Source organism: Vombatus ursinus, unplaced genomic scaffold (genome assembly GCF_900497805.2).
Source record: "Vombatus ursinus unplaced genomic scaffold, bare-nosed wombat genome assembly UNPS02014816.1, whole genome shotgun sequence".
In the NCBI taxonomy this organism is placed as follows: domain Eukaryota; kingdom Metazoa; phylum Chordata; class Mammalia; order Diprotodontia; family Vombatidae; genus Vombatus; species Vombatus ursinus.
In genome coordinates, this window is record NW_020954594.1 from 3,101,567 (window position 1) to 3,126,924 (window position 25,358).

The window sequence follows — 25,358 nt, forward strand, 5'->3', positions numbered from 1 at the left end:
GATTAAAATGGGTTTCTTCAGGAATGGCAAAACTATTGCTTTTGTCCCACTCCTGGGCCCTGTGAGAGAGGAGGGCTCAGTAACACATGCAATGTCACATAACCACAAAAACCTGGCCCCAAAGAGAGGCCCCAATAAATTAACAGAACAAAATAAATGCATCCTCCCCACCCCCAGCCACCCCAAACTTGCATATAAACAAAATCCAAAGAATATTTAAAATTCGGTCACTCCTTCAAGGAGAGGGGGATTTCACCCACTGTAGTTCTCCTGAAGTTTTTATTAAATACATTTCTGTTGTCTTAGAAAAATAAAAGGGAGTAGCCAATTTATTAAACCAAAAATTATCTCACAGACTTAAAAGCATGCCCAGCAAGCACAGCCCTGTAAGACTAAATTAAATGTCAAATCAAAGCAATTTGATGACTAAAATCAACCTGGTTTCTTGTTGTTCACAGTTGATTACTACAAAGTTTATTCATTCATTTCTTTCTTTTTTTTTTTGTTTTTGTCCTCTTTTTTGGCCCATATAAAAATAACGTATTGCAACTCAAAGTGCATTTTTTAAAATAAACCATCAACTATCTTTATCAAATAAAATATTTACACCATTTGGTTTACAGTGAGGAACACTCTTCAGGCTATCACCATGGGGACGTCATCTGAAAATCCTGTTATCATGGGAGCATCCTCGTCATCATCTCCTAAAGACAAATATAACTGTTGGTAAACCTCTCATACATTGTTATAGGTGACTTCACCCCACCCATGGCACCATCTCCCGACCACGCATGCACACACCCTGTTCCCTCATTGTAAAAGACAAGGCTGCAGCCTCCATGTTATCCAGCACAGCAAACTCTCAATGTAGCCACACAGAGTTTATAGAATTCTGTAACACAGCCTTGGCTCTGTTTTGCCTCTCAATACATTGCTGAGCCACATGAAGATCACAGGATCCTATATAAATTTAGAGCTTGCAAAAACCTCAGAGCTAACACATAAGGGAACTGAGATCTAGACATGTCCAGTGTTTGGCATGGTGCCTGGCACATGGTAGGCACTTGATAAATACAAGATGACTGAGTGACCCAAGATATTCTGGAACTTGACTAAGGCCAAATCAGTAGTTAAATAGCAGGATTGGGATTTGGATCCAAGCCCTCTGAGACAATACCCAGCATTTGGAGGGCACTAAAGGAGCATAAACTTCTTTTGGTATCAACAGAAGTTTAACAGGATTAGGAAGGCAAATTTGCAGGATGAAAAAACAAACGACTTCGAAGGCATGATGTTTTCACGGGTTTTCTCGGTTACACCGTCCTCCCTCCGTTAATCAATCCAGAGTTATCTGCATGGTCTGCCCTTTCTGCTTGGCCCACAGCACTCTCTTTGCACTGACACGAGGGGGTAAAGACCCATGAGTATGGAGGAATATAAATCCCTTGAGAACACAGGCTGTATTCCCTTTGCAGTTCATTACTTGTGTCTTATACAACCAAGGGGCACTTAACGTCTAAGAGAATGGAGCTGAGCTGTCGATGTACCACTCCTCCCTTAGCAATGGTAGGGCCAAAAGCGCCAAACCCGCCCATCTTCCCTTTGCCTAGACAGTGGTCTTTCTTTAAGCCAGGTGGACCACAGAGTTTATCAAACACACAGGGAATTGAGGACGAGACTAGAGCGGAAGATTTCAGTGGTTTCAGAGTGCAGTCATCACATAGGAGAGTCATCTCTCGCTCTGCTACTGTTATAAAGCTAACGCGTGATTGATGAGATTACTTTCGGGACTCAGGAGAAGGATCAAGAGAGGAAGGGGACATTTTAGGTGAACAGGACCTGCCCTACAAAAGACTAAGATCTATATCAAGTCCTCCAAAGTTGCCCCAAGGAGATGAGATTAATGGTGTATTACGTGTAGGAACTGGGGGGTAAGTGATTTTGGGGGGCAGGTTTCCCACAGATTTGGAAGATATTTGGAGAGTTTCTCAGGTCTAATTTTTGCACCCAAAGGAGGCAAGTTCCCTGATAAATGCCACTCCCTCAGGGGTGTGACTAGAATGGCACGGAAGCTGAAGATGAAGCCAGACGTGAGTTAAGATGTCAAGGATCTTAACCTCAAGCTCAAAGGGACTTCAGAGGACAGCTAGCTCAATATCCTTATTTTACAGGTGAAAAAATTAAGACGTTAAAGTGACTTGCCCAAGGTCACACAGATTGTAAGTGACAAAGGTGGGATCATGACCTAATTTAAATTTAAATTTAATTTAAACTAATTTAACCCATTCCAATAGTATTATTGGCTAATGAATAACTCATTTTGGCAGTACACATAATACAGCCAAAGGACAGACTTCAGGGAGCCCTAAAATGAATCACTGGCTTAGAAAGTATGTGCTTTAAAGGAAAACCACCACCACAACTGCCACAACCACCAGGCCATGCTTACCAAGATCATCCCCCGATGAGAAAATGGCTGAGCCAAGCCGTGAGCTATAGTGACTATTGGCAAAGGCAGTGAAGCTATTCTGGAGCCTTCGATGCCGTGTATACAGGACTACAAACCCTATGCCCACGGTCACCAGCAGCAAGAATAATATAGGAACCACAATGGCAGCCACATCGGTCGACCTTCCAGCCTGGAATGCTGATGCATCCCCACCTGCCAACAGAAGACATCAGTAAGGTACATGCCTGAGGGCAGGGGATGGAGGAGATGACCCCCTGAAATTTCCTGACTGCCCCAATAGTCCCCCTCTCCCTGACCTATCTTTTGAGATGTGCAACCCTGAGCAGCCTCCTTGTATGATATGTTCCCACATGACTATTTTTTGATTGCCCGCCATGAGCTGACAGACCATAGGCCTTGAGAATGCAAATATGGTAATTACATTAGACTCTTAATCACTGCCTTGTTGGTTATTTAGATGATCTCTTAGAAGGGAGACCTTTGTTGGGGGTATCAACATTGATTTCATTAGCATTATTACTCAAGACCACTTGCTTGCCGTGTACAAGAGGATGTGAAACCAGACCACTAATTACTGAGATTGCAATTATTTCCCCGACTTGGCACCCAAGTTGCACTGAACTGCAATTACCTGAAGCTCCGTTAAGTGATATAAAATACTCATTCACTAGAATACTGACTTATCGCTGGTGGCTTTTTTTTTTTTGCCTCAAAAAAAAAAAGAAAAAGAACCCAAACTCTTCTATTAAAATGTTTATAACCATCTATGGGGAAAAAAAAATTTTGAAGGTAAGATTTAGACTCTAGGCTCTTTTTTCTCAATGTAAATGGAACTTACACAGATCAAGGGCAAAACATACACATGAAATCTTAACTTAGCCACGAGATAGGGACCAACCTTCTGGGGAAAAATGTTAAATAAACCAGGACTTTCTCATCAGAGCCTGTCTCTGGAATGTTGTCACACAAAGCACTTTGATATATAGTGATGTAACACAAGATGGGCCGTGTGTGATTTTTTTAACTGTTGTTTGGTTTTAATTTACAATGAATCAGGGCCTTCTCACCCACCATGACCTAACTCAGTTATCAGACCACCTACACAGTGAGTGGTGAAGAGAAAGGGGAGGGAGCTGGCATAGAAAGAGGTGGTACATGTGTTTGTGTATCTGCACAGTTCACACATACTACACCACAAAAGCCAGGCATACAATGCCTGCTGATTTTCTGTTGTTTCAGACTAACTGTGCTCCTAAATACTCTACTCCCCACCTCATCTCCCACAAACCTTCTATTACGAGAGGTGCTGGGAAACAACTGTGTCAGGTACTGACTCTGATCTTTCTGAGCTGATAGCAAAGTTTAATTACAACACTAGAAAGGTATATAAGTAAGAGACTATGGAGCAACTTGAAACCTTCTGAAAACTTCAGGAAGAAACCAATGATGCTGGTGACTCACCGAACCCTAACTCATCGTAGAGGAGTACTGCGGGCTCTCCACAGATCTGGCCACTGAGAAGGCATCTTGCTTGTACAGAGAAAGTGTAATTGTGGCCCATCTTCAGATTAGAAATTTTAAAGAAATTGTCGGTGGTGTTCCCAAGGTACGCTGTGATATTCATCACGCTGTCATACATGCGTATCTCATAACCCTAAGAGCAAACATGTAGACTTGAGCAAATATCACATACAAAGAACCATACCAAGAATGCTGGAGTATTAAAGGACCTCAAAGATGTCCTAGTCCAGGGATGGGGAACCTGCGGCCTTGAGGCCACATGTGGCCTTCCAAGTCCTTGGGTGCAGCCTTTTGACTGAGTCCAAGTTTTACAGATCAAATCCTTCTACTAAGGGGATTTGTTCTGTAAAGTTCGGATTCATTCAAAGGGCCACACTTGAGTACCTAGAGGGCCACATGTGACCTCAAGGCCACAGGTTCCCCACCCCTGTCCTGGTCCAAACCCACCATTTTTTATAATGAAGGAAACTGAGGAATAAAATGATCTGGTTAAAGACAGAGATCAAGTCCATGGCAAGCTAAACTGGGATTAGAATTCAGATCTCTTTACTTCTAGCCTAATGCTCTTAGGGGAAATGTAGTAGCTCAAAAGAAATATGAGATGCACAAATTTAGAGACATCTCCACCTAAATGTTCACATGGACTATTTGTGCCTGACTTGTGGTAGAGATCTCTGAGCTCGGACTGGTCTGATCAGCCAATGTTGGACACACTGTACCTTGACCCCAATATAGTGATGCTATTTTGGTCCTCTTCAAGAACAAAGTACAACAACCAACCAGTAGAGAAAATGGTCTCATACTTTGGAAGTGGAGACATTAGGATACAATATAGAGTTACAGTAACACATCAACAATATGCAGTTTCACTGGTGTGAGAATTCCCTTTACCAATGCAAATGCAGTCTGTAACTGAGCAGGTAATCTGTAGCAGAGGGGCTGTATGACTCATACAGCCCTTAAAGGTCAGAGTGGGGATTTAAATCCAGGTCTTTGGGACTCAAAGTATCTATCAACTATGCCATATTGCCTCAAACATTTTAAGGTTGCCATCAAATAACTGACTTTCCTTAGGCCAACCAAATGCCTTTTAAGTTCAATTTGTTGCCACTTATCTCTGGAAAGAGAAGGGTTGATGAGACGACTGGTTTATAGGGCAAGCTATGCGGCTGATACTGTTGCTTGAGGACAGCTGCTTACAAGACTCTGAGAAAGGTGTAGCTCAGTGGTCTGAGGCAGAATCACTCTCCTTCCAGCTCATAGTGTCTGCCACAGCCCATCTCCCCCTCTTTTTAAGTGAAGAGTTCAGGATGGAAAAGTGCTTAGTGCAGTGATTTCCATCCTTAATGTACCGCATAAACATTTCACTAATTAGCAATCACATAGAAAATGGTCCTTTAATTCTCAAGTTCACTGCCTTGCCCTATTTTTCTGCCCTCCATCTATGCCAAGCATTCTGTTAACGAGCTCGTCTCTGAAAGAGCATTTCAACTGCATTCCCAAAGTCAAAGGAGAAAAAAAAAGACAATGAGAATGAATAAGGCACTTACCCTGCTTTCATTAAAATACTTTTCCTTTAAGGCTAGACTTTTCCAAAACAGAAGAACATGGTCATTTTCTGTTATGATTTTTAAGGCATCTGGTGCGGATAATGACACTGAAAATTGAAAAGATGAGGTTCTCCATTAGTGGATATGCACAGGATCTGGGTACCTTTTAGACTATGCGTCTTAGCTGGCTGGTCATTTGTACCTCTGCCTGAGAAGGACCACGGGAATAGGGGCATGGAAAGACACAGCACTAATGACTAGCATTTAGCTCTTAGTTCTTGATTTTGCTCTGGGTGATCATCATTCCTCCCCTAGCCTAGAAGTGCTGGCAGAAAGGAGAAAGTATCCGCTGAGTTGGGAGGGATCTGGAGAAGGAACTGCTCCTGCTACCTGTGTTCATCAGTCTTTCCTGTTCCTCACATTCCCCAAACACACTTGAAGCCCTTTACTCACAGACATTCCTCCCTGCAGCCCAAGAAAACTCTCTCCTGCCTCTGATCCTGGTTCCTGAATCTCATTCTAGGACCTTTCCTCCTTATTCCAAATTTCTACTGGAGCACACACATCTGTGCAATTCTTTCATTTAGCCCCAACTACATGCAGAGAATTGTATTAAGCTTGGGAAGAAAGAGTGGGGCTGGGGAATGAGGAGAAACATAGAGAAAATACGGCCCCTGCCTTCCTAGAGCTTATAACAAGCATTTAACACAGCTACAAAACACCACACTACAAAATAATACAGATTAAATACAGCAGAAAGGTGAGGTCCTATAGAGGAAAGACTATAGGGGAAACCCAGCTGGGAGTGCATTGAGGCATTCAGGGAAGGCTTCATGGAAGAACAGGGTAGACAGCATTTGAGTTGGGCTTTAAAAGACAAGTGGGGTTTCCACTGGTGGAAACAGGGGTAGGGAAGTACACTGCATGCACAGCATAGAGCATGGACAGAAACAAGGAAATAAGAAAATACAGAACATGCACAGGGGATCAGAGATTGTTCAGCTTAGCTAAACTGAGGAGCATTTAGAGAACAGCAGTGTAAAGATAAGGTTGGAAAGGTAGGACGGTAGCAAATTGTGGAGAGCTTTGGATGCCAGATGAAGCAGATCAAACTTGATTTGGTAGACAGAATTTGACAGACTTTGAGCAGAAGAGTGAATGACATAAAGAGATATTCACATAGAATCAACCAATCAGCAAGTATTTATTAAGTACTTACTATTTATTAGGCACTGGGCTAAGCAAGCCATGACAAAACTGAAGCAATGCTGCCCTCAAGGAGCTTATGTTGTAACTAGGGAGATGACACAAATAAGTACATACATCACACACACACACACACACACACACACACACGTTATATGTGTGATAGATATATAGATTATCTAGATATACATTATAAGATGAGTGTGCATACATACATATATACATGTTTTATGAAATATATATTCACTATCTAGAGACATGCATATGTGTGTGTGTGTGTATAATTATAATATAATCCAGTATGTGTGTGTGTGTGTGTGTGTGTGTGTGTGTGTGTGTGTGTGTATGCATATACAAATACACCCAAAAAGGAAGGCAGTTTTAGGACAGAGTGTACTAGCAATCAGGAGGATAATAATAGCTAGCATTTCTATAACACGATCAATCTCAGTTGATCCTCACGAGGTAGGTGGTATTATCATCATTTTACAGACGAGGAAAATGAGACAGACAGCAGGTAAGTGATTTGGCTGGGGTCACACATTAGTTAAGTATCCGAAGCAGGATATGAATTCATGTCTTCTGACTTCAACTCCAGGACTCTATGCATTATGCCACCTAGCTGCCTTGTCAGTAAAGGTTTTCACATAAAAGGTGACCCTTGGGTAGATCCTCAAAGGAAATCAGGGATTCTAAGAAGTGGGAATGAAGAAGGATTGTATTGGAGGCATGAGGGATGGCGACTGCAAGGTAAGCGAGATGGGAAATAAGAGTGTCATGGATAGAAATTCAAGTAGGCCAAGAACAGAAGGAAGTAAGAAGACTGGAAAGGCAGAAGGGACCAGGTTATAAAGAAATTTCTATGTCCAACAGAGGCATTTACATTTTGTCTTAGAGTCACTGAGAGTCACTAAAGTTTGCGAAGAGAGAGAGAGGATGGCATGATCAAACCTCAGACAAGTCTTTAGGAAAATCGTTTTGGTGGCTGTGTGGAGGATAGATTGGAATGGGAAGAGGCTTGAGGCAGAAAGTACAGTTAGAAGGCCATTGCAAGAGTCCCGTCAAGAGGTGATGATGGTAGCTGTGTAAGCAGAAAGGAGAAGACATATGCAAGAGATATTGTGGAAACAGAAATGATAAGATTTAACAACTGACTGAATATGTGAGATGAGTAAGGAGTCAAGGATGACACTTAGATTAATTTGGCAGTAGTATATAAGATGGATTGGAAAGAGATGAAGGGAAAGACAAGAAGACCAATGGAAACAGTGGAAGAGTTCCACTGATGAGGAAAACCATTCAACCTTAATCTCTGCAGTATACTCACAGCAGAATCATCACACCCACCCATACCCACCACTCCACAAGTCAGGGAGTCAGGTGGGGACAGGCACGAAACAGCTGACTGTATCTTCCATGGAACTGTGGACAAATTCTAATTCTGGTGCCCTCTCAGCAATACTGTGAAGTGTTTGCAAAAGGGGAGTGCTCCTATCTCACAACCCTTGAGGACTCCCACCATCTCAAAGCTTTGGAAAGGAGCAGAATGACAATGGTACAGTTGAGTTTAATGTACCTAATACCTCCCCCTCCCCCAAAACTGTGCTTCTCCCCTTCCTGACTTGCTATTACTCTCATTTCCTTATGGGACAAAGCTGGACAGAGAAGTCACAGAATTGGTAGATTCAGGGCTACTTCATGCCCAAGCAGCTGCTTTGTGTTAACTCCGGAGCTACCTTTCAAATCTAGTTGGCATCCAGATAATGCAGAACCCCTCTTACTTACGTGTATTAATTTTCACAGTGGCTTCTTTGCTCATGTTTCCAAGCTGCACAATGACATGGTATTTTCCACCAGGTTCCAATTTGGTAATCAGGTACTCCACCGTGCTATTCCGAGATTTCACTTTGTAATTCCTGTCAGTCTTTCGGATTAAATCTCTAACTGCCACAGCATATAACTGAAGGGGGAGAAAACCACATTGATGCATATCAGCTGTTTTGCAATGTTCTTCATCCTTTCTGGATGTATGACAGATGATGTAACATGAGCATATTTAGCCATGGTGACCCTAGGCAGCAGCATTCTGAACTACAGTACCCAGCTGCATCCTCTGAGGACCCATGGGGCCCAAGTAGGTCTCAATCTCATGACAAGAATTTATTAGTGGAACTTTGCTTGAAACCATCAAATATATACCAAGACCCCACTCATGACTCCAGGAGAGACGGCATTTATCAAGACACCAGCAGAACAGAACAGGGAAGAAAAATGTGAACTCAGGATTTAGTTCCCCTTGAAACAATAATAGTCAGAGACTGTGGCTAGGGAGGAAAGAGAGGAAAACTACCAGTTTGGGAGATCTGTACATTTGGTACTAAGACTAGATCTAAGTAAATAACATTTATATTTCCAATCTGACTGATGTTATGTATGTGACATGGAGGCAAAGAAAGAATGAAAGGAAAGAACAATATTCATAATGGAAACACAAATCAGGAAGGAGGGAAGGTCAGCATGTACTGGTATTATCCCTTTAATAAATCACCCAAGGAGAAGCCCATTTAAAAAGCAACCAGTTCAAGATAGTGATACTCTCCAGGACCCTTCCTCCAATTAGGGGAAACAGAGGGCACAGAAGCAACATTTAGCTCTCTAGAAACTGATTCAATACTTTAGTTATCAGTGGTTCTGTTCTTAGTGAGTTAAAGGTCTGGTTCAGTCGTTCACTCACGTCTGACTCTTTGTGATCCCATGGACCATAGCACACCAGGCTCTTCTGTCCTCTACTATCTCCCAAAAAAATGTGAGACAGAGAGAAATACATAAGGGGTCTTGACAGGAGAACGGGGAAACTCACTTGTTTGCATGGCCCTGATAAGGAACCTGCCTTTGGCCAGGCAGCTAGAAGGAAAAGCACAACCAAACAAGAAACCATAGCAACTGGGCCAATGGTCAACTGGTGCTGCCAGAGAACAGTTTTTTAGAGGCTAAAACTCAGATGGGAATCAGACGCCTTCTTGCATGTATGTCCTATCACAAAGTGGTTCCTCTCAGGGAAGCACCTCAGTCTCTCACTGGTTTAGCTTGGGCTTCAGAGAGAAGGGATACACTATTGAGCTGTCAACCACAAAGTCTTTGTCCAGATATCCTTTCCTCCCCAACGATGCTGTTGAGCTACTGTATCCTTAGCCACTCTAGACTCCTCTGAGGCCACAAGGCTGGGGGCAAATAGCAGGCCAGCTCACCATATCCTGGTCGGGAGAGTCATATGGCGATTCCCATTTGATAACAGCCGAGGTCTTGCCAATGTCCACTGCATGAAGGTGTCGAGGAGGGAGCCTGTTGTCTGGGATCATCTTCACCACAATGTAGTCAGAAGGTGGGCCTTGGTATGGGGCTATCACCCGAACCTGGAGCCAAACACACCCACCCCAAACATGACATGATTACAAATGTTGTTACTCCAGGCCCTCTGATAAGACTGGTGGGTTTCACAGAAAATGGCTTAGGGAAGCTCAATATCCCAGAGAGAGCAGCAAAGGCTATCTCCCCATGATCCAGATGGGCAAACTGAGGGATAAGTAATTTGTCTGGAGGTCACAAAGCTACACTATGGAGAAAAGCATCCAGGTCTCCAACTCCTCTGGGTCAGCGGCTAATCAATTCAGCCACTTAGCTGCCCTTTAAAAGAAGAAGTTGTGGGGCTAAGAGAAACATACCAGAAATAAGTACTGTTCATCTCTGTTGACAATGACTGTGCTATTGTGGAATGAGGTAGTCAGGTTCTTTGGGTTTCGGTAGAGGTCAAGAAAGGATGTGGCGTAGAAAACCCCATACACCTGGTAGAAGCCAGAGAACAAGACAGGTGATTAGTTCATCATTCTAAAAGGAGCAGCCTCCTTTTCCTCACATACTGTGTTTAGAAATCTGGAAACCAAATGACCCAGAAGGAGCCTCTTAACCCCTAACAAAATTGCCATGTAGTCTTTTAAAAATAATACTTTAATTTTCCCCAAATTACATGTAAAATAATTTTTTAACATTCATTTCTTCTTTTAAATTTTGAGTTACAAATTCTATCCTCTCCCCTCCCCTCTCTCTGAGATGGTAAGCAATCTGATATAGATTACACATGTACAACTAGGTAAAACATATTCCCATATTAGTCATTTTGTGGAAGGAAAGAAGAGAAGGCAGGAAGAAAGGCAGGAAGGAAAGAAGGGTAAAAATAGTATGCTTCAGTCTGTATTAAGACACCATTAGTTCTTTCTCTGGCAGATAACACTTTTCATCATGAATTCTTTGGTATTGTCTTAGATCATTTTATTGCTGAGAATAGCTGAGTCATTCACAGGTGCTCATCATACAATATGGCTGTTACTGTGTACAATGTTCTCTTGGTTCTGCTCATTTCACAGTTCTCAGTTCATGTAAGTCTTTCCAGGTTTTTCTGACATATGGTCATAAGCATTTTTTCATTCCCTCATTCTCATCTCCCAGAGGAGGCAAGAGAGGGAAAGGAATTAATTAGTTTTCCCTTTTACCGCAGAGGCACACAGAGAGAACAGGCCACTTGTGGCAGCTCCCACAGCCCTGGTATGGATCTTGGAACTGAGCGCTTCTGGTTCTTGGCCCTGCTGCTTCCTGCCAAGTGGTGAGCTGGAAGTCCTTCCAATATGGCAAGGTGAATATTAGCAAATAATTTTCTTCAAAGGTATATACAGAAAGGAGGCATAGAGAACATTCGAGCTTTCCCTACCATTGAGAAAAGTGCTCTCTACCTCACTGCAGTCCTCAGTATTGCTGTGAGGTTCCAGAAAATGCCCACAGAATAAGGTAAAATCATAAGAATAAAGTTCTCCAATATTCTAGCACATAGGACCCAATAAGACATCACTGTGAGGAAGCTTTTCCCTCATGTTCACAGGGTTGGAGCCCAGGCCATGGTATGGCAAGGCATCCTGGGAAAGATTAAAAACTTATCCCTTGCAGGGAGAGAGAAGGCGATGCTACTGCAAAAGGTCATACGCCAAATAACCTAAAAGAAAACTTAGCTTCTTAAACTGTTTCAAGGACGGTAAAACAGTAGCAGTTTGAACCCCCCCAATTCTGCCCACTGACCTGAACCTAGTCAGTGTTTGTGAAGGTTCTCCCACTGACTCACCACGTTCCTTGGCCCAGTCCAGGTGCACTCTACCGAGGTCTGATTGACGGCTTTGGCTTTGAGGCTAGGAGAGGGTGGACGAGTGCCTCTGGTCATCACATGCTCAAAAGCCAGAGGACTGTCACCCAGGTCTGTCTTGGCCCAGGCAGAAATCTCATAGGAGGTGTGGGCAGTTAGATTGTTCACTAGGGAGAAGGCAGGAGGCAGACAAAGAAAATTAGATTATATTTTGTATCTTGATATGCAGACTCACTATCACAGTTATAGTGTTTTTTCACATATTGTGAGATTTTCATCAAGTTATCCATCCAACATCATCTCTGACAACACCTGATTCTTTACAGTAGTATTAAGACACTCCTCAGAAGCAACATGATAGAGAGGCCAGAGGACCTCAGAACCAGGAAGACTTAAGTTCAAATCCTACTTCTGGTATTTATTAGCTGAGTGACCATGGGTAAGTCCATTAACCTCTTTGTGTTTCAGGCAATTCCATGGGACCCAACTACCAAGCAAAACCCTAATAGGTGGGTTTGATCAACACCCTTACAGGGAGTGTTCACATTAATAAGATCATATATTCCTTGAAGTAACAATGGGGGAACAGTCTAGGGTAAGCTTTTTCCTGGGGCTCTTACTCTGTCCCCCTTCTTTTTAACTTAGACTTGGTAGAAGAAGACAAGACCCATGCTCAGATGATAACAGTGGAGTTTGCCTCATTTGTTCACGTACTAAACCACCATTTACTATGTGACTGTGTGCTAAGCGTTGTGCTAGGCTTCAGGGAGATATAATAATAATAATAATAATAATAATAATAACAATAATAATAATAATGAAGTCATAGTTTCTGCCTTCAAGAAGAGTGAAGTAAGATTAATCACACCTTTTCAGATTCTTATTTCTCTAGACATTTGGTATGATCAGTTATCTTTCCCCAGTTGATAAATGGTCAAAGGATAAGAACAGACAGTTCTCAGGAAGAAATCCAAGCTAACAAAGCTAACAACAGCTATATGAAAAAATATTCCAAATCACCAATAATTGGTGACATGCAAATTAAAGCAACTCTGAAGTTCTCCCTCATGTACCCATTACACATTGGCAAGTATGATAAAAAAGGAAAATGACTAATGTTTGAGAGGCTGTGGGAAAACGGGTACATAAATTTACTGCTGGAAGATCTGTGAATTGGTCCAGACATTCTGGAAAGCAATTTGGAACTAAACCCAAAGAGTCAATAAACTGCATACTCTTTGATCCAGTAATTCTACTGCTAGGTCTATTCCTTAAAGAGATAAAAAAAAAAATAAGAAAAGGACCCATATACACAAAAAATACTTATCGCAACTCTTTTTGTAACATGGCAAAAAACTGGAAATTATAAAGGCTGAACAAATCACAATATATCAATATAATAGAATACTATCGTACTATAAGACATGATGAAAGGGTTCAGAAGAACTTGGTAGGACCTTATGAACTGATGCAGAGTGAAATGGTTAGAACCAAAACAATTTATATAGTAACAACACTGCAAAGACAAATAACTTTGAAGGACTTGAGAACTCTGTTCAGTACAATGATCAATCATTCACTATTAGAAAGGATGGATGATGTTACTTATCGCTTCCTGACAGAGAGGTGATGGACTCAAGATGAAGAATGAGATATATATAATTTTGGACATGGTAAATATGGAAATTTGTTTCCTTGACTATGAATATTTGTTATAATAACTTTTTTTTTCTTTTTAAATGGGGGGAGGGTAGGACAGAAAATAAATTTTTGTTAATTAAAAAAAAAATAGAACCACAGAAACTTAGAATTAAAAGTAATCCTAGATATCATCTAATCTAGCCCCATATCAAATCCTATCCAAAACATCCCTAAGAAATGGTTAGCCAGTCTCTACCTGAAGACATCCAGGGAGCTCACTACCTCCCTGAGTTAGCCCATTATAATTTCAGCTAAAATTATTAGAGATTTTCTTCTAGGGCAAAGCAAAACAAATCTAATCCTTTTTTCAAATAAGTTTTTCTAAAACTTGAAGATAAGTATCATTTGTCCTCCAACTCTTCTCTAGGGTGAACATCCCTAATTATTTTAGCCCATCCTCTTTAGGAATGGTTACCAGTTTCCTCACCACATGAGCTTGTCAATCTCTTGGCTAAAAAATGTCGTGCTGAACATAATAGTAGAAAAATGGTCTGACCAGGGAAGACTAAAATATACTATAATGGGATTATCAGTTCCCTCATTCTGAATACTCTAGGTCTATTCAGCCTAAAATCGAATTATCAATATCATCTTAGGAACTGGGGCAGGCATTGTGGATAAAGAGATGAACAGGGCCTAGGGAAAAGAGGAGAAATTAGGACCATGAATTCTGGGAACACTTCAATGACCTGAATGTCCCAATTCCCAATGGTAGGAAAGATGTTTACAGGAATTGGCTTTTTACTTCCCTCTTCCTAATCCTGCTACTGAGGCTCCTACCCTAGGCCTGGAATGGAAGTAAGAGTAGGAACAGAGTGGTAGAAAGGGGATCAACCATTCCCACTAGCATCTTGTTAAAATAGGAGAGGAAACAGGGGCCTAAAATCCTAGGAAGAGGAATCTAAGAAAGAAAGGCAACTCCAACTGTTGCCATTCTGACTGGCCATTAGAATGGCCAGGCTGGAAAACTGTAGAGGGATTGGGAAGGGGCTTCCTCTTGCAAACAAGGGCAGAGTGACCCAGAGAAAAGCATAGTTGAGAGCAGAAGTGACTTCCATACTTTGGAAGCTTTCTACTTATTTGGGGTCCTTTGGACTGGATGACCTTTAAGGGTCTTATCCAATCCTAAGAATCTATGTTTCTAAATGACAGCTGCCAACTAGACACTGAGGGAAGAGTCAGAAAACACACACACACACACACACACACACACACACACACACACACACATGCACACAGATACCATAAAAATCAGACATACAACCACATTACTTTACAGTAACTGAATAGTTAAAAAAAATTTTAATAGCTTTGGCACTTGGCTTCCATAATTTGGGAAATCCATTTATGAGACTACATCCGTAGCTAACAATGCAAGATAAGCGAGGGATTACTTTGGAGGGCTCTGAAAGAAAGGGACTACCCATGTCAGTCCTTCACATTCCAAAGGCTTCCAAACTTCCTCCCTCGTAGAAAGTTCTATCTTAGGCAAAAGGGAAAGTTTAGCTATGATCTGGTAGCCTCTACTTAGTGCATTTTCATATCAAAAGCTTCATATTTTCAAGAATGAGTGAGAGCACCAATAAAGATTTTTTTTTCTTCAGAGATAAAGAGTTAAGGCCTTAAGCAATGAATGCCACTTTGGCTGGTCAATATGACATACCTAACCTGGAATCCAAGTATCAATTACAGAGAAAGAAGCTTATAGGTAATAGTTTTCCTTCAGTCTCCAAACTTCTAACAGAAACAGAATCTTAGGTCTATAAGAGACTCCGAGAGGTCATCTGGTTCATCCCTCTGCCTTCAAAGGAGAAAATATTTGTAATGTGCCTAGCACAATGCACGGCACATAGCAGACCTGAATTAATCAGTCCTTTCTTCCTTCCTCCCTCTCATTTTTCCTTTCCTTCCTCCCTAGTGAAGGGCATTCACTAACTAGTTCCAACATTGAAAAACCTGCATTGCTTGGAAATAAATACCTTATCTAACCTCGATCCCACCTGCTATGTCAACTAGCTGCCACATTTTACCTTTGTATGATGTTATCTCTCCATGCAGGAATAAAGTTCTTGTCTCTTGTCTATGAGTGTCGAAGGCCCAGAAGAGGTTCACCACGTAGCCATTCACCTGACAAACACCAAGAGACAGAGTTATCATGGTGGCCATTTTGGGCTTCTCAATGATACTGTGACCCTCTTCAATATTGGAGAGATTGAAATAAGCATGACTGAAACCAAACCAAACCAAGGCTCATCTATTGGTTCTCTTTTATGAAATTTCATGCTAATTTATCCATCAATCAATGTTTATTAAACACCTACGCTGTGCCAGGTAATGAAGACAGAAAGACAAAAAGAGAACATACATGTATATTTGCACATTTAGGTATATCTAGAATAAATACAAGGCAATTTTTTTTTATTTTGGAATGGGGAGGAAGCCCTAACAACTGGGAGGATTGGGAAAGGCCTTCTGACAATGTGGAAGGTGAGACCTGAGCCAAGCTTGAAAGATGCTAGAGATGGTTAAGAGGCAGAGGTGAGGAAGGAGTGAATTCCAGACTAATGGGGTTGGGTGGGGGGAGAGGGACAGCTAGCACCAAGGCATGTTATGCTATAAAGGGACATTTCATTGTGAAAAGAAAATAAGCAAATGGTACTAGGGTTTTGTTTGTTTTTTTGTTTGTGTTTTTTTTCGGGGGGAGGTGCTTTTGGTCTATGAAGTCTATCCTGTGTTCCTATGTGGTCTGTAAACTTTTGTTCCTGTCATCCCTCCTGGGGCAGAAATGGACATAAAGTATGTGAAACAAAAATGAAAATATAGGGTACCACCCCACAAGCCCCAAACCGCAGAGGCTTTGTTACAGAAATAAGAGTGAAAAGGCATGTAACCATCTAATCTACTCCCCTGATTTTACAAATGAGGAAACTGAGGCTCAGAAGAGGGAACTCACTTCCTCAAGATCACACATCAAGGCAGTGTCAGGGCTGAGACTAGAATCTAAGTCTCCGTAGTTCTAAGAGTCAGTATATTCCAAAGAGTTAAGAGCTAGAATTACAGTTGGTTGCCTTGAGCCTCCCCATCACTGGAGGTTCCTGCCTCTACTTTTTGGGCAGCCCCCCCACCTCTTATTCACTCCTATTGGTTCACATTCAGTGAGGAGCCAGAAGAGTCCATCCTGACCTTCTAATGGACACTCAAGGGGATGTCTCAGGTTACTCCTTGAGGTCTATATGGAAGAGAAGGAATTGTATCATGGAAGAGTCTGTGGGGCTGAGGTGGGGGGTGGAGAGTGGGGAGGTGAGAAGGGAAATACACGGAGTCTGTTTTTCCCTGGGGAAGTATCAGAGCCTCTCCCCACAAAGGCCCTTCTTCCAGGGTGAGAAACACTGCATTAGCTCGCAGCACCAGGAAATCCAATAAAGCTGAAAATTACAGGGCACATGTTCTCTGTTAACACCACGTCTTTATTTGCACTGTAGCTGTGAACCATTTAATTACATGGTTTAAAAAAAAAAAAAAGAAAGCACCAGGCTGAGGCAGGATAATTACACATGAAGATCCAAGTAGTTCTTTTGCTTTGGGGTGAGGAATGCTGGGGGGAGGAGGGCGAGAGCTGGGAGAGGTGAAAAGAAGGAAGCCAACCTGGTTAGGACATTACTACATCACCAGAGTCCTTCATTTCTCTTGACCCAACTGAAATTGTGACATATTGGTTCTCATGCTGGGTGAAGTCTATCCCTCAAGGCACCTGAGTCAGCTCCTTGGGAATGAGCTGCCTCCCTGCTTTCCACCTGCCCCACTCCCTACCAACCGCTGAGTATGAATTTCAGTATTACCTTAAAGTTGCTATCCATTACCAGGGTGAGACTGAGAGAATTTTCACTGTAGCTCTCAATGTGGATAGCTGGTGGTGGAATCACTGAAAACAGAAAAGAATTCAAAATGAGAATTCCAAGGAAGAAAAATCAGACAGCCAGCAACTTTGATGAGCCTGAGTCACTTCCTCTTCTATGGACAAAGTGATCTTTCAGTCTGGGCATGCAGGGGATTTCCTTTGCCTGATTCTGCCCACCTGTCATATCTCACTCAGGTTCAGTCACCTAAGCCACCCTGGGAATTAGTCTGCACTACGTGCCATTCTTTTCTTCTTTTTAAAGAGGACTTTTCCTAACAATAATTACCACAGCCCAGTTTCCAAAGGCTCTGGAATCACAGTGGGTGTCCTCTCACTAGCAAACCCCCAATTTCTGTCATACCAATTCACATTTATTTAACACTTCACATTCGCAAAACAGTTTTACATCCCTTTAGGAGGCTGTATGCTAAGGTGGTGGTGGTGGTTGTTTGGTTTCAGTCATGTCTGACTCTCCATGACCCTATTTGGAGTTTTCTTGGCAAAGATACTAGAGTGGTTTGCCATTTCCTTCTCCAGTTCATTTTACAGATGAGGAAACTGAGGCAAACAGGGTTAAGTGACTTGGCCAGGGTCACACAGCCAGTAAGTGACTGAAGCCGGAGTTAAACTCTGCTCTTCCTGACTCCAGGGCCAGTGCTCTATCCACTATGCCACCTAGCTGTCCTTTGTATGCTAAGATAGAAAACTACTACTCTCTAAACAGGTTCAAAGACCATCTCTGATCTTTACTACATATGTGGTTTATGGGTAAGTAACAGCCTCTGCGGGCCTCAGTTTCCTCCTCATCTGTAAAATGAGTGGGTTTGCCTAGATGGCCTCTGATCTATGACACGCAGGTCATTTGTTCCTTACAATAATTTTATATGGCAGGTGGTGCATATATCATCCCCACGAGGATGAGATTTATTGAGATTTATTTAGATAAGGAACAGGGACTTGCCCAAAGTCTCACAGCTAGCGATGGGGCTGGAACCTAAAAATTTTCTGACGCCGGGGGACAAGTGCTCTTTAAGCTATCCCCCGATGACACTCCCATTCTACAACATGGCACACTCTGAACCACTACACAATCTGACATCTGGAAGTATCTGAGTATAAATCTCATGCCAAAGCTAAGAGCCAAGGGGGATGAGGACGGGAAAAATGATGGCGAGCTCTCCACTTGAATGTACAGAGAGCACACCTATCATCATCAACATGTCTCTGTAAGAAAGGTGATGTCCTCTCAGGTCCCCTTCAACATGGAGACTATTTGACTTGCAACCTCTTCACCGTGCTTTTCACAAAAAAATTCCTTTAAGAGACATCAACAATTGGTCATCCACCCTTTCCTTGAAAAATATTTAGTGAGGGAGAACTCAGTACTTCTAGGGGTAGTAATCCCACTTTTGAATAACTCTAATTGCTAGAAAGTTTCCCCCTTCCACCTCACAATCAAATCTAAATCTGCTTCTATGTAGCTTCTACCTATTTCTCAAAATTTTGCCATGGGGTCAAGAGGAAGAAGTCCAATCCTGTATCCACACGACAGACCTTCAGATAGATAAAGACAGCTATTTTGCTTACTGCATTAAAGACTCTCAGTTCATTCCTCCTTTCCTTGTATGACATAAACTTGAGACCCTTGATGATCCTGGCTGCCCTTTGCACAATTCTCCAGCTGATTAATGACGTTCCTGATAGAGCCTGAGTTTACATTTCTGCTCTGCTACTTATTACATGAGACCTTGGGCAAGTCATTTATCCTATCTAATCTTTAGGTTCTATATTAGTATGCGAAGGGATCTGATAAAATAATCTCCAAGGTCCCTCCTAGCTAAATCAACCAATAAGTATTTATTAAACAACATGTGCCATGCATGAGCCTGTAATTAGCTAAGATGGAAAAATGGGCTCTGGTAGGGCTCCAGGACAGTCTGGAATTAATCTATGTGGAAAAAAAAAGTACTCATATTTTAACTAAGAAAAGGACATGATTATCACTGACTGATGACTAAGAGTTCTTAGCCATGGTGAAGTCCATCCATGGACCCCTTTTCAGAATAATGTTTTTAAATAATTGAAGGAACTGTTTCACTTCAGTCAGAGATAAGTGAAAATAAAGATTCCCTTCTGCCCCACTGAAGTTCACAGACCCCCTACAATCTACTCGTGGATAGATCCATCCATCCATGGATTATGAACACAGGACTGCTGATGCAGGCCACATTTACTATTCCTATACCTGCTCCTAAGGACAGAAGATCCTTCAAGATCAGTCACAGATCTAGAGCTCAAAGAGACCTCAAGGCTGTCTAAGCCCAAACTCATCATTTTACAAATGAAGAAACCGAGGCCCAAGGAGGTTAAATGAGTTATCCAGTCACACTGGTAGTAACCACCATAGATGGGATTTGAACATAGTTCCTCTGACTTCACAGACAGTGCCCTTTCCATTGAAATATGATGCTGCCTAAAATAAATGACATCTTCAAGGACTAGGATATGCCCACAGCACAAGTCATATGAACACCACCATCTTTTTTCAATGTGTCACTTTTTTGTTGTTTTGAAAGACTGGGTCTCCTTATTTCACCCAAGCTAAAATTCATAAGCTCTTCACAAATCCAATCCCTCTACTGACTGGCACAAGAGCTTTAACTTGCTCCATTTCTGTGCTGACCTCACCTCTTTTTAGGCCATCTGGTGGTCCCCACTCCTGTAGGTTCACCATACTAATATCAAACTTAGTGTAGGTACCCAATCAGCATAGCTCACTACAGGTCAGAATTCCTGAGCTCAAGAAATTCATCAGCTTCAGCCTCCCCAGTGGCTGGCTCAACAATATGTCACTTTTTAATGCAATATAAAGGTGTCTTCTATACATGCTGTATCTGGTTCACCTGTGAGCAGCTGGGCTTCAGCACCACCATATGAAATAAGCTTAATAAATAAATAAATAAATACATTTAATAGTAACAATGGCTTAGGATTTTAAAATGTGGGGCTGGTTATTCTTTATCTAAGGATTCTGCCCAACCCTTACTGGGTTCCCTAAATTTGTTTGCCTTATTAAAACCTATTTTTAATATAAATCAATGACTCTAGATTTTAGTAGGGGGCCAGATGCCCCAAAGGCATGGCTAGAAACCTTTTTGCACTGGCCTCAGGTTTCGAGGCAGATACCTCCAACCACAAGAGAATTTCTTCTCTGATTTCCAAAGCCACAGATCCAAAGCAGTTCTAAGGTGAAAATCAGGAACCCACTTAGAAAACTGTTTGCTAGAGAGAACTTTAATTTCAGTCCTTAGTTAGCTCACAGGACCATGTGCCAGTGACCAATGGTGTACATGGCAGCGAACTAAGCCTAATGATGACTTTTGGCTTTTAGCTCTGGACACAATCACCGCCAGCACTAGCATTACTGGGAGACCATGATAAAAGTTTTTTTAAGGGTGAATTTATTTGTGAATTGTAAAATAGAACAGATAAATACTCACCATTTCACAAACATATAAAATTTTAGGAGCAAGAGTAGCACAGTACTGGTCCTGGGTGGTTAAGCTGCAGCCTGACTAGAGATAAGGCAATATCTATCTATCTTTCTAGCTATCTGTCTGTCTGTCTGTCTATCTAAGAGGATACTGATAGGTCCCTGTGTATCTGGATCATATGAAATGTTCTATTAAAAAAAAAGAAAAGAAAAATTATCAGGAACTAGAGACATACTCAAACCACTACCCCAAAGAAAATATTTATAAATCATCATGAATAAGCCCAGGAAAAAGCCAGAAAGAAGATTCTAATCTGTTTCTTCATCTCCAGGCCCATTTCAAAAGGGTTTCTACCTTTACCACATCTGCAGGCACTGGGATCATTTACCTTTTCCTTTTACAGTGGTGATGGATTTTGAATCGCTCCAGTTTCCTATTCCACGACTGGTAACTGCTGCGACCTTTGAAAATTAGAAGTGAGTTAGTATGAAATAAGGGCAATGCACCAGAAATCAAGAATACCCAGTGAGCCACAAGGTTAAGACGTGACATAAGGGTGCCATTCCTCTGAGGACAGGCAAATGAAATAGGGATAAAGAAGTAGTACCCTGTCAGGACCACTAAAAAGCTGTTGGAGTCATGAGAAAATGGAATCCCACTGATTGGTGCACCTAAGGTCTTTCTAGAGAGTATTTATGCACAGCTAAAGGAAAAAGGCCACAGAAAAGACTCAGTGTTATGGAGTCATTAGTCTGTGCACAGGGATGATCTCATATTATTAATACTTTGTACAAATATGCCCTCTTCTTTAAGGTCATCAAAACATCCAAGTCTGTTTATGAATGTAATAAGACACAGCTGCCCCTCACCCTGTGGTGGAAGATGAGAAGGGGGAATAACATGGAATGCACATGAGTCTGGGAGCTAAAAGAATATCCTGGTTAAACTCTGGAAATACAAGTCAATGCAGTTTCCCAAGGTAAAACCTGCTTTTGACTTCTTAGTAGCCTTGTCATGTCTTCTGTTGGTACAAATCTGAAGGGTGGGAAAGCTGGACAATTTTCTAGCTTACTCTAAGGTGCTGTAATGGATGGGGTATTTTAACTGACATCGGGAAACCTGGGTTCAAATCCCATACCTCAGGTATTTACTACCTGGGGAAGCCTAGGCAAGTCTCTTTACCCCTATGGGCCTCAGTTGCTTCATTTGTAAAATGAGGGAACTGGACTCAATAGCTTCTGTGGTCTCTTCTGGCTTTAGAGTTATGATCCAGGTTTTTACGATCTTTTCTGGAGGCTTATGTGTTCCTACAGAAGATACACACTCAAACTTTACTGGAAGAATTAAAAAGTATCCCAATGATTTTTGAATATAAAGTATTCTGGATCATCCATCCACTATAGTGACTTCATTAGAGCAGATAAATGAGAGGTGCCTATCAACACAGCCAAATCACTAAGATTGGGCCATGGAGTCTCCTCCTGCCACCATGGTGGAAACAAATGCTCTCCCTGGTCCTAACGATGCTCTGTGAGTGAAGAGAGATGACAGAATGCACCCTTGGCTGTGGTGAAAAGACCAAAGCGCTTTACCATCTAACTGGCCTTATTATAGTTCTCCATTCTCCCAATGAGTGTTGTAACAGCAGGAGCTGGGCTCCATGTTATTCCTGATTGGGGGTGGGGGTGGGGAGGCAGGAAAAGCCTACAACATTTAAATTTTAGAGCCTAGGCTTTCTTAAGATTTTGAAAACACATCTTAAAGTTTCTCCCAAAGGAAAGTAAACCTCTGGGCAACAGGTTGGGTACTTCGCAGGTCACTAATGTGGCTACAATAAAGGCAATGGCAAGGTACTCGAAAAGTGGCAATAACACTGATAGGTTCTGAAAATGTTAAAACAGGCCTTAAAAATAAAAATGGCTGGCATTTACATAGATAGCAGCTTGAGGCTTGCAAAATACATTGCACACATTTACTTGGTCCTCTAAACAATGCCGTGAGGTAAGTGCTATTATTATCCCCATTTTACAGATGAGGCAACAGACCCCGAGAGTCATAAATGTCAGAAGTGGGATGTGAAACCAGTTTCCTCCTCCCTCCAAGTCCAGTCTTCTTTCCACTGTATCATGCCACCTCATCATTTATCAACTCACTCTTAGGGTATATAAAGTGTTGACCAACAAGTTCTTTATTTCGGTGTAGTTACTAGGTGCTCTCTGGGAGGTCCACATCTTGGTACCACTTCTACCATATTCCACCTAAGGTCAGGAAAGAAAGAAAAAAATAGCATAGAGTTAGGAAAAAAGATTCTCAGAGGTAAAAAGACTGGCCCATTCTAAACAGGTAGGTACAGGAGAAGAGGAGGAATGAAATAATCTTAGGAATTGGTGAGAGGGACTCCTGGTAGTAAAGATTTTCTTTCTGCCCCAGCATGCCCAGAAGCCTGTAGCGTAGGATGGAGGAGTGCCTAGCAGATACTCACAATGTATTCTCGGACAAGTCCATGGGTATTGGCAGGGGGGGCCCAATGACCCACTATCACACCTTCAAATTCCTTGGGAAGCGACAACTGCAGATTGCGAGGAGCATCTGGAACTGGTAAAGAGATGGGGCTGGGTTAAAACCAACTTGTGCACTAGAGAGCTAGAAGGGATTTACTGACCTAAGAGGTCACCTGATGCTGCCACCGTGCATAGAAAACTTAGCTGTTACAACAGTTATTCCCCTTCTTCTGTCCCAAATTCAAATTACTTCAAATTTACTGTGCCCCGACTTGGAATATGCTTTTAATTAAAGGTCTTGGAGGGTAAAGCACAATGCTTCATAGAGACTTAGAGACAAAGTAGTCATCTGTACATTTATTTTAACAAGCCTGCCATGCTCAGAACCTCTTTAGAATTCCCTTTTGTAACTGCTTGCCAAGTCAACCCAGGGGCCACATGAAAAAGCCTATTTTTTTTCTCATCTTGTACCAAAAATAATCTGCAGCTTGACCTGTTACCTTATTTCCCTAGGCCTGATTCTAAATAACTTTTGGCTTGTTTCAAAATATCTAACCTACGCTCAGAAAGCAAAGGTGTGCCACTAGGAATATCTAAAGAAATATACTGCAGACCCTCATGGCAATTCCAAAATGGGATTTTGGCCATGTCATTGCAATCCAAGTTGACTACTCTGGAGATAGTCCTGATTTATAATCTTTTGGTTTAAAAAAAAAAAAAGACAATCATGCATTGCAATCAACTGAACAGTATTATGTGAGGAACAAGCAGAAGGAATAGACTGAGGGGCTTGGAGGAGAAGAACAGAAAAGGAAGAAATACTCAGAGTAGTGGTGGTGGCAGGAAGCTAGGAATGAAAGATCAGGAAATAAATCAATGAATAAGAATGGCACAAGACTGATTTATAGTTGACACAGGTCTTCGCTAATCAAGTTCAAAGTTAAGGGGGCAAGGAGCCAATCACACGGCCATCCCTAGAAGTGGCCTGTGGATTCCTGTTGGCCCAGCTGGGGCCCATCAGCTAGCCACACTTACGTCCTTCTGGGGTTCTGAGGGTGACAAAATCGTTGGTGTTGTGCACTTTAGTCAGACATTGGACTTGCACTTTGACTTGATAGGTGGTGTCAGGTTTTAGGACTTTCAAGATGCTGATGGTTTTATTGCTATTAGTTTCCAATATTTTCCACATGCTCTCGCCAATCATCCTGGGTGACAAAACAAAGGTATTTCAGCCCTGGAGCAACATGGAGGTGACTAAGAATATATGGCTCAATTTAAAAGCAGCCACACCAGGCTTTTCATCACAGGAGCATCAGAACATCCAATGACAAGGAGGACCATTTATTCTTCATGGTGGCAATTGCTATGTCAGTGAATTAACTGTGAACTGAGAGGTAGCAAAATACACCAGAATGAACCACACAATGGAAAGAACCCTGAGTGAGGAGCCAATGGGCCTGGGTTCTGGTCCCAGTTCTGCTGCTAAACAACTGTGTGACCGTAGGTATAATCACAAAATCCTAGAGTTGAAGGAGACCACAAAGCCTATCTAGAACATGTTGCTGAAGGGAAATTTCCTCTATAATCTCTCTCATAAGTGATCATCAAGTCTCCAAGTCAAGGCTACAAGCATTTATTAAGTACCAACTATGTTCCAGGCACTGTCTTTGCTCTCAAAAAGCTCCCAGTCTAGTAGTGAAGACAACATGCTAATAAGACATATCTATCTAGTCTATTTTCTATGATCTATCTTATCTATCAACTATGTGTGTGCCCATCTATCATTTATTCTACCATCTATGTATCACCTGTGTATCTGCGTATCCACCTAT

The 25,358-nt window shown here is 41.9% G+C and overlaps 1 protein-coding gene across 1 annotated transcript in view; it reads right to left on the bottom strand.

The window, feature by feature from the left end:
- Window positions 1-222: 222 nt before the first annotated feature.
- Window positions 223-25,358, bottom strand: part of SORL1 (sortilin related receptor 1) — a 216,807-nt gene continuing 191,671 nt past the window's right edge. Inside the window, exons 35-48 of the mRNA XM_027835471.1 lie at window positions 24,562-24,731; window positions 23,508-23,620; window positions 23,179-23,283; window positions 21,414-21,486; window positions 17,473-17,555; window positions 15,664-15,760; window positions 11,915-12,099; window positions 10,470-10,589; window positions 9,996-10,160; window positions 8,533-8,707; window positions 5,542-5,648; window positions 3,932-4,124; window positions 2,450-2,662; window positions 223-704 (exon numbers count right to left, since the gene is read on the bottom strand). Of these exons, the coding sequence (XP_027691272.1) occupies window positions 637-704; window positions 2,450-2,662; window positions 3,932-4,124; window positions 5,542-5,648; window positions 8,533-8,707; window positions 9,996-10,160; window positions 10,470-10,589; window positions 11,915-12,099; window positions 15,664-15,760; window positions 17,473-17,555; window positions 21,414-21,486; window positions 23,179-23,283; window positions 23,508-23,620; window positions 24,562-24,731 (1,867 nt within the window). The 3' untranslated portion in view covers window positions 223-636. The remainder of the gene's footprint in view (window positions 705-2,449; window positions 2,663-3,931; window positions 4,125-5,541; window positions 5,649-8,532; window positions 8,708-9,995; window positions 10,161-10,469; window positions 10,590-11,914; window positions 12,100-15,663; window positions 15,761-17,472; window positions 17,556-21,413; window positions 21,487-23,178; window positions 23,284-23,507; window positions 23,621-24,561; window positions 24,732-25,358) is intronic.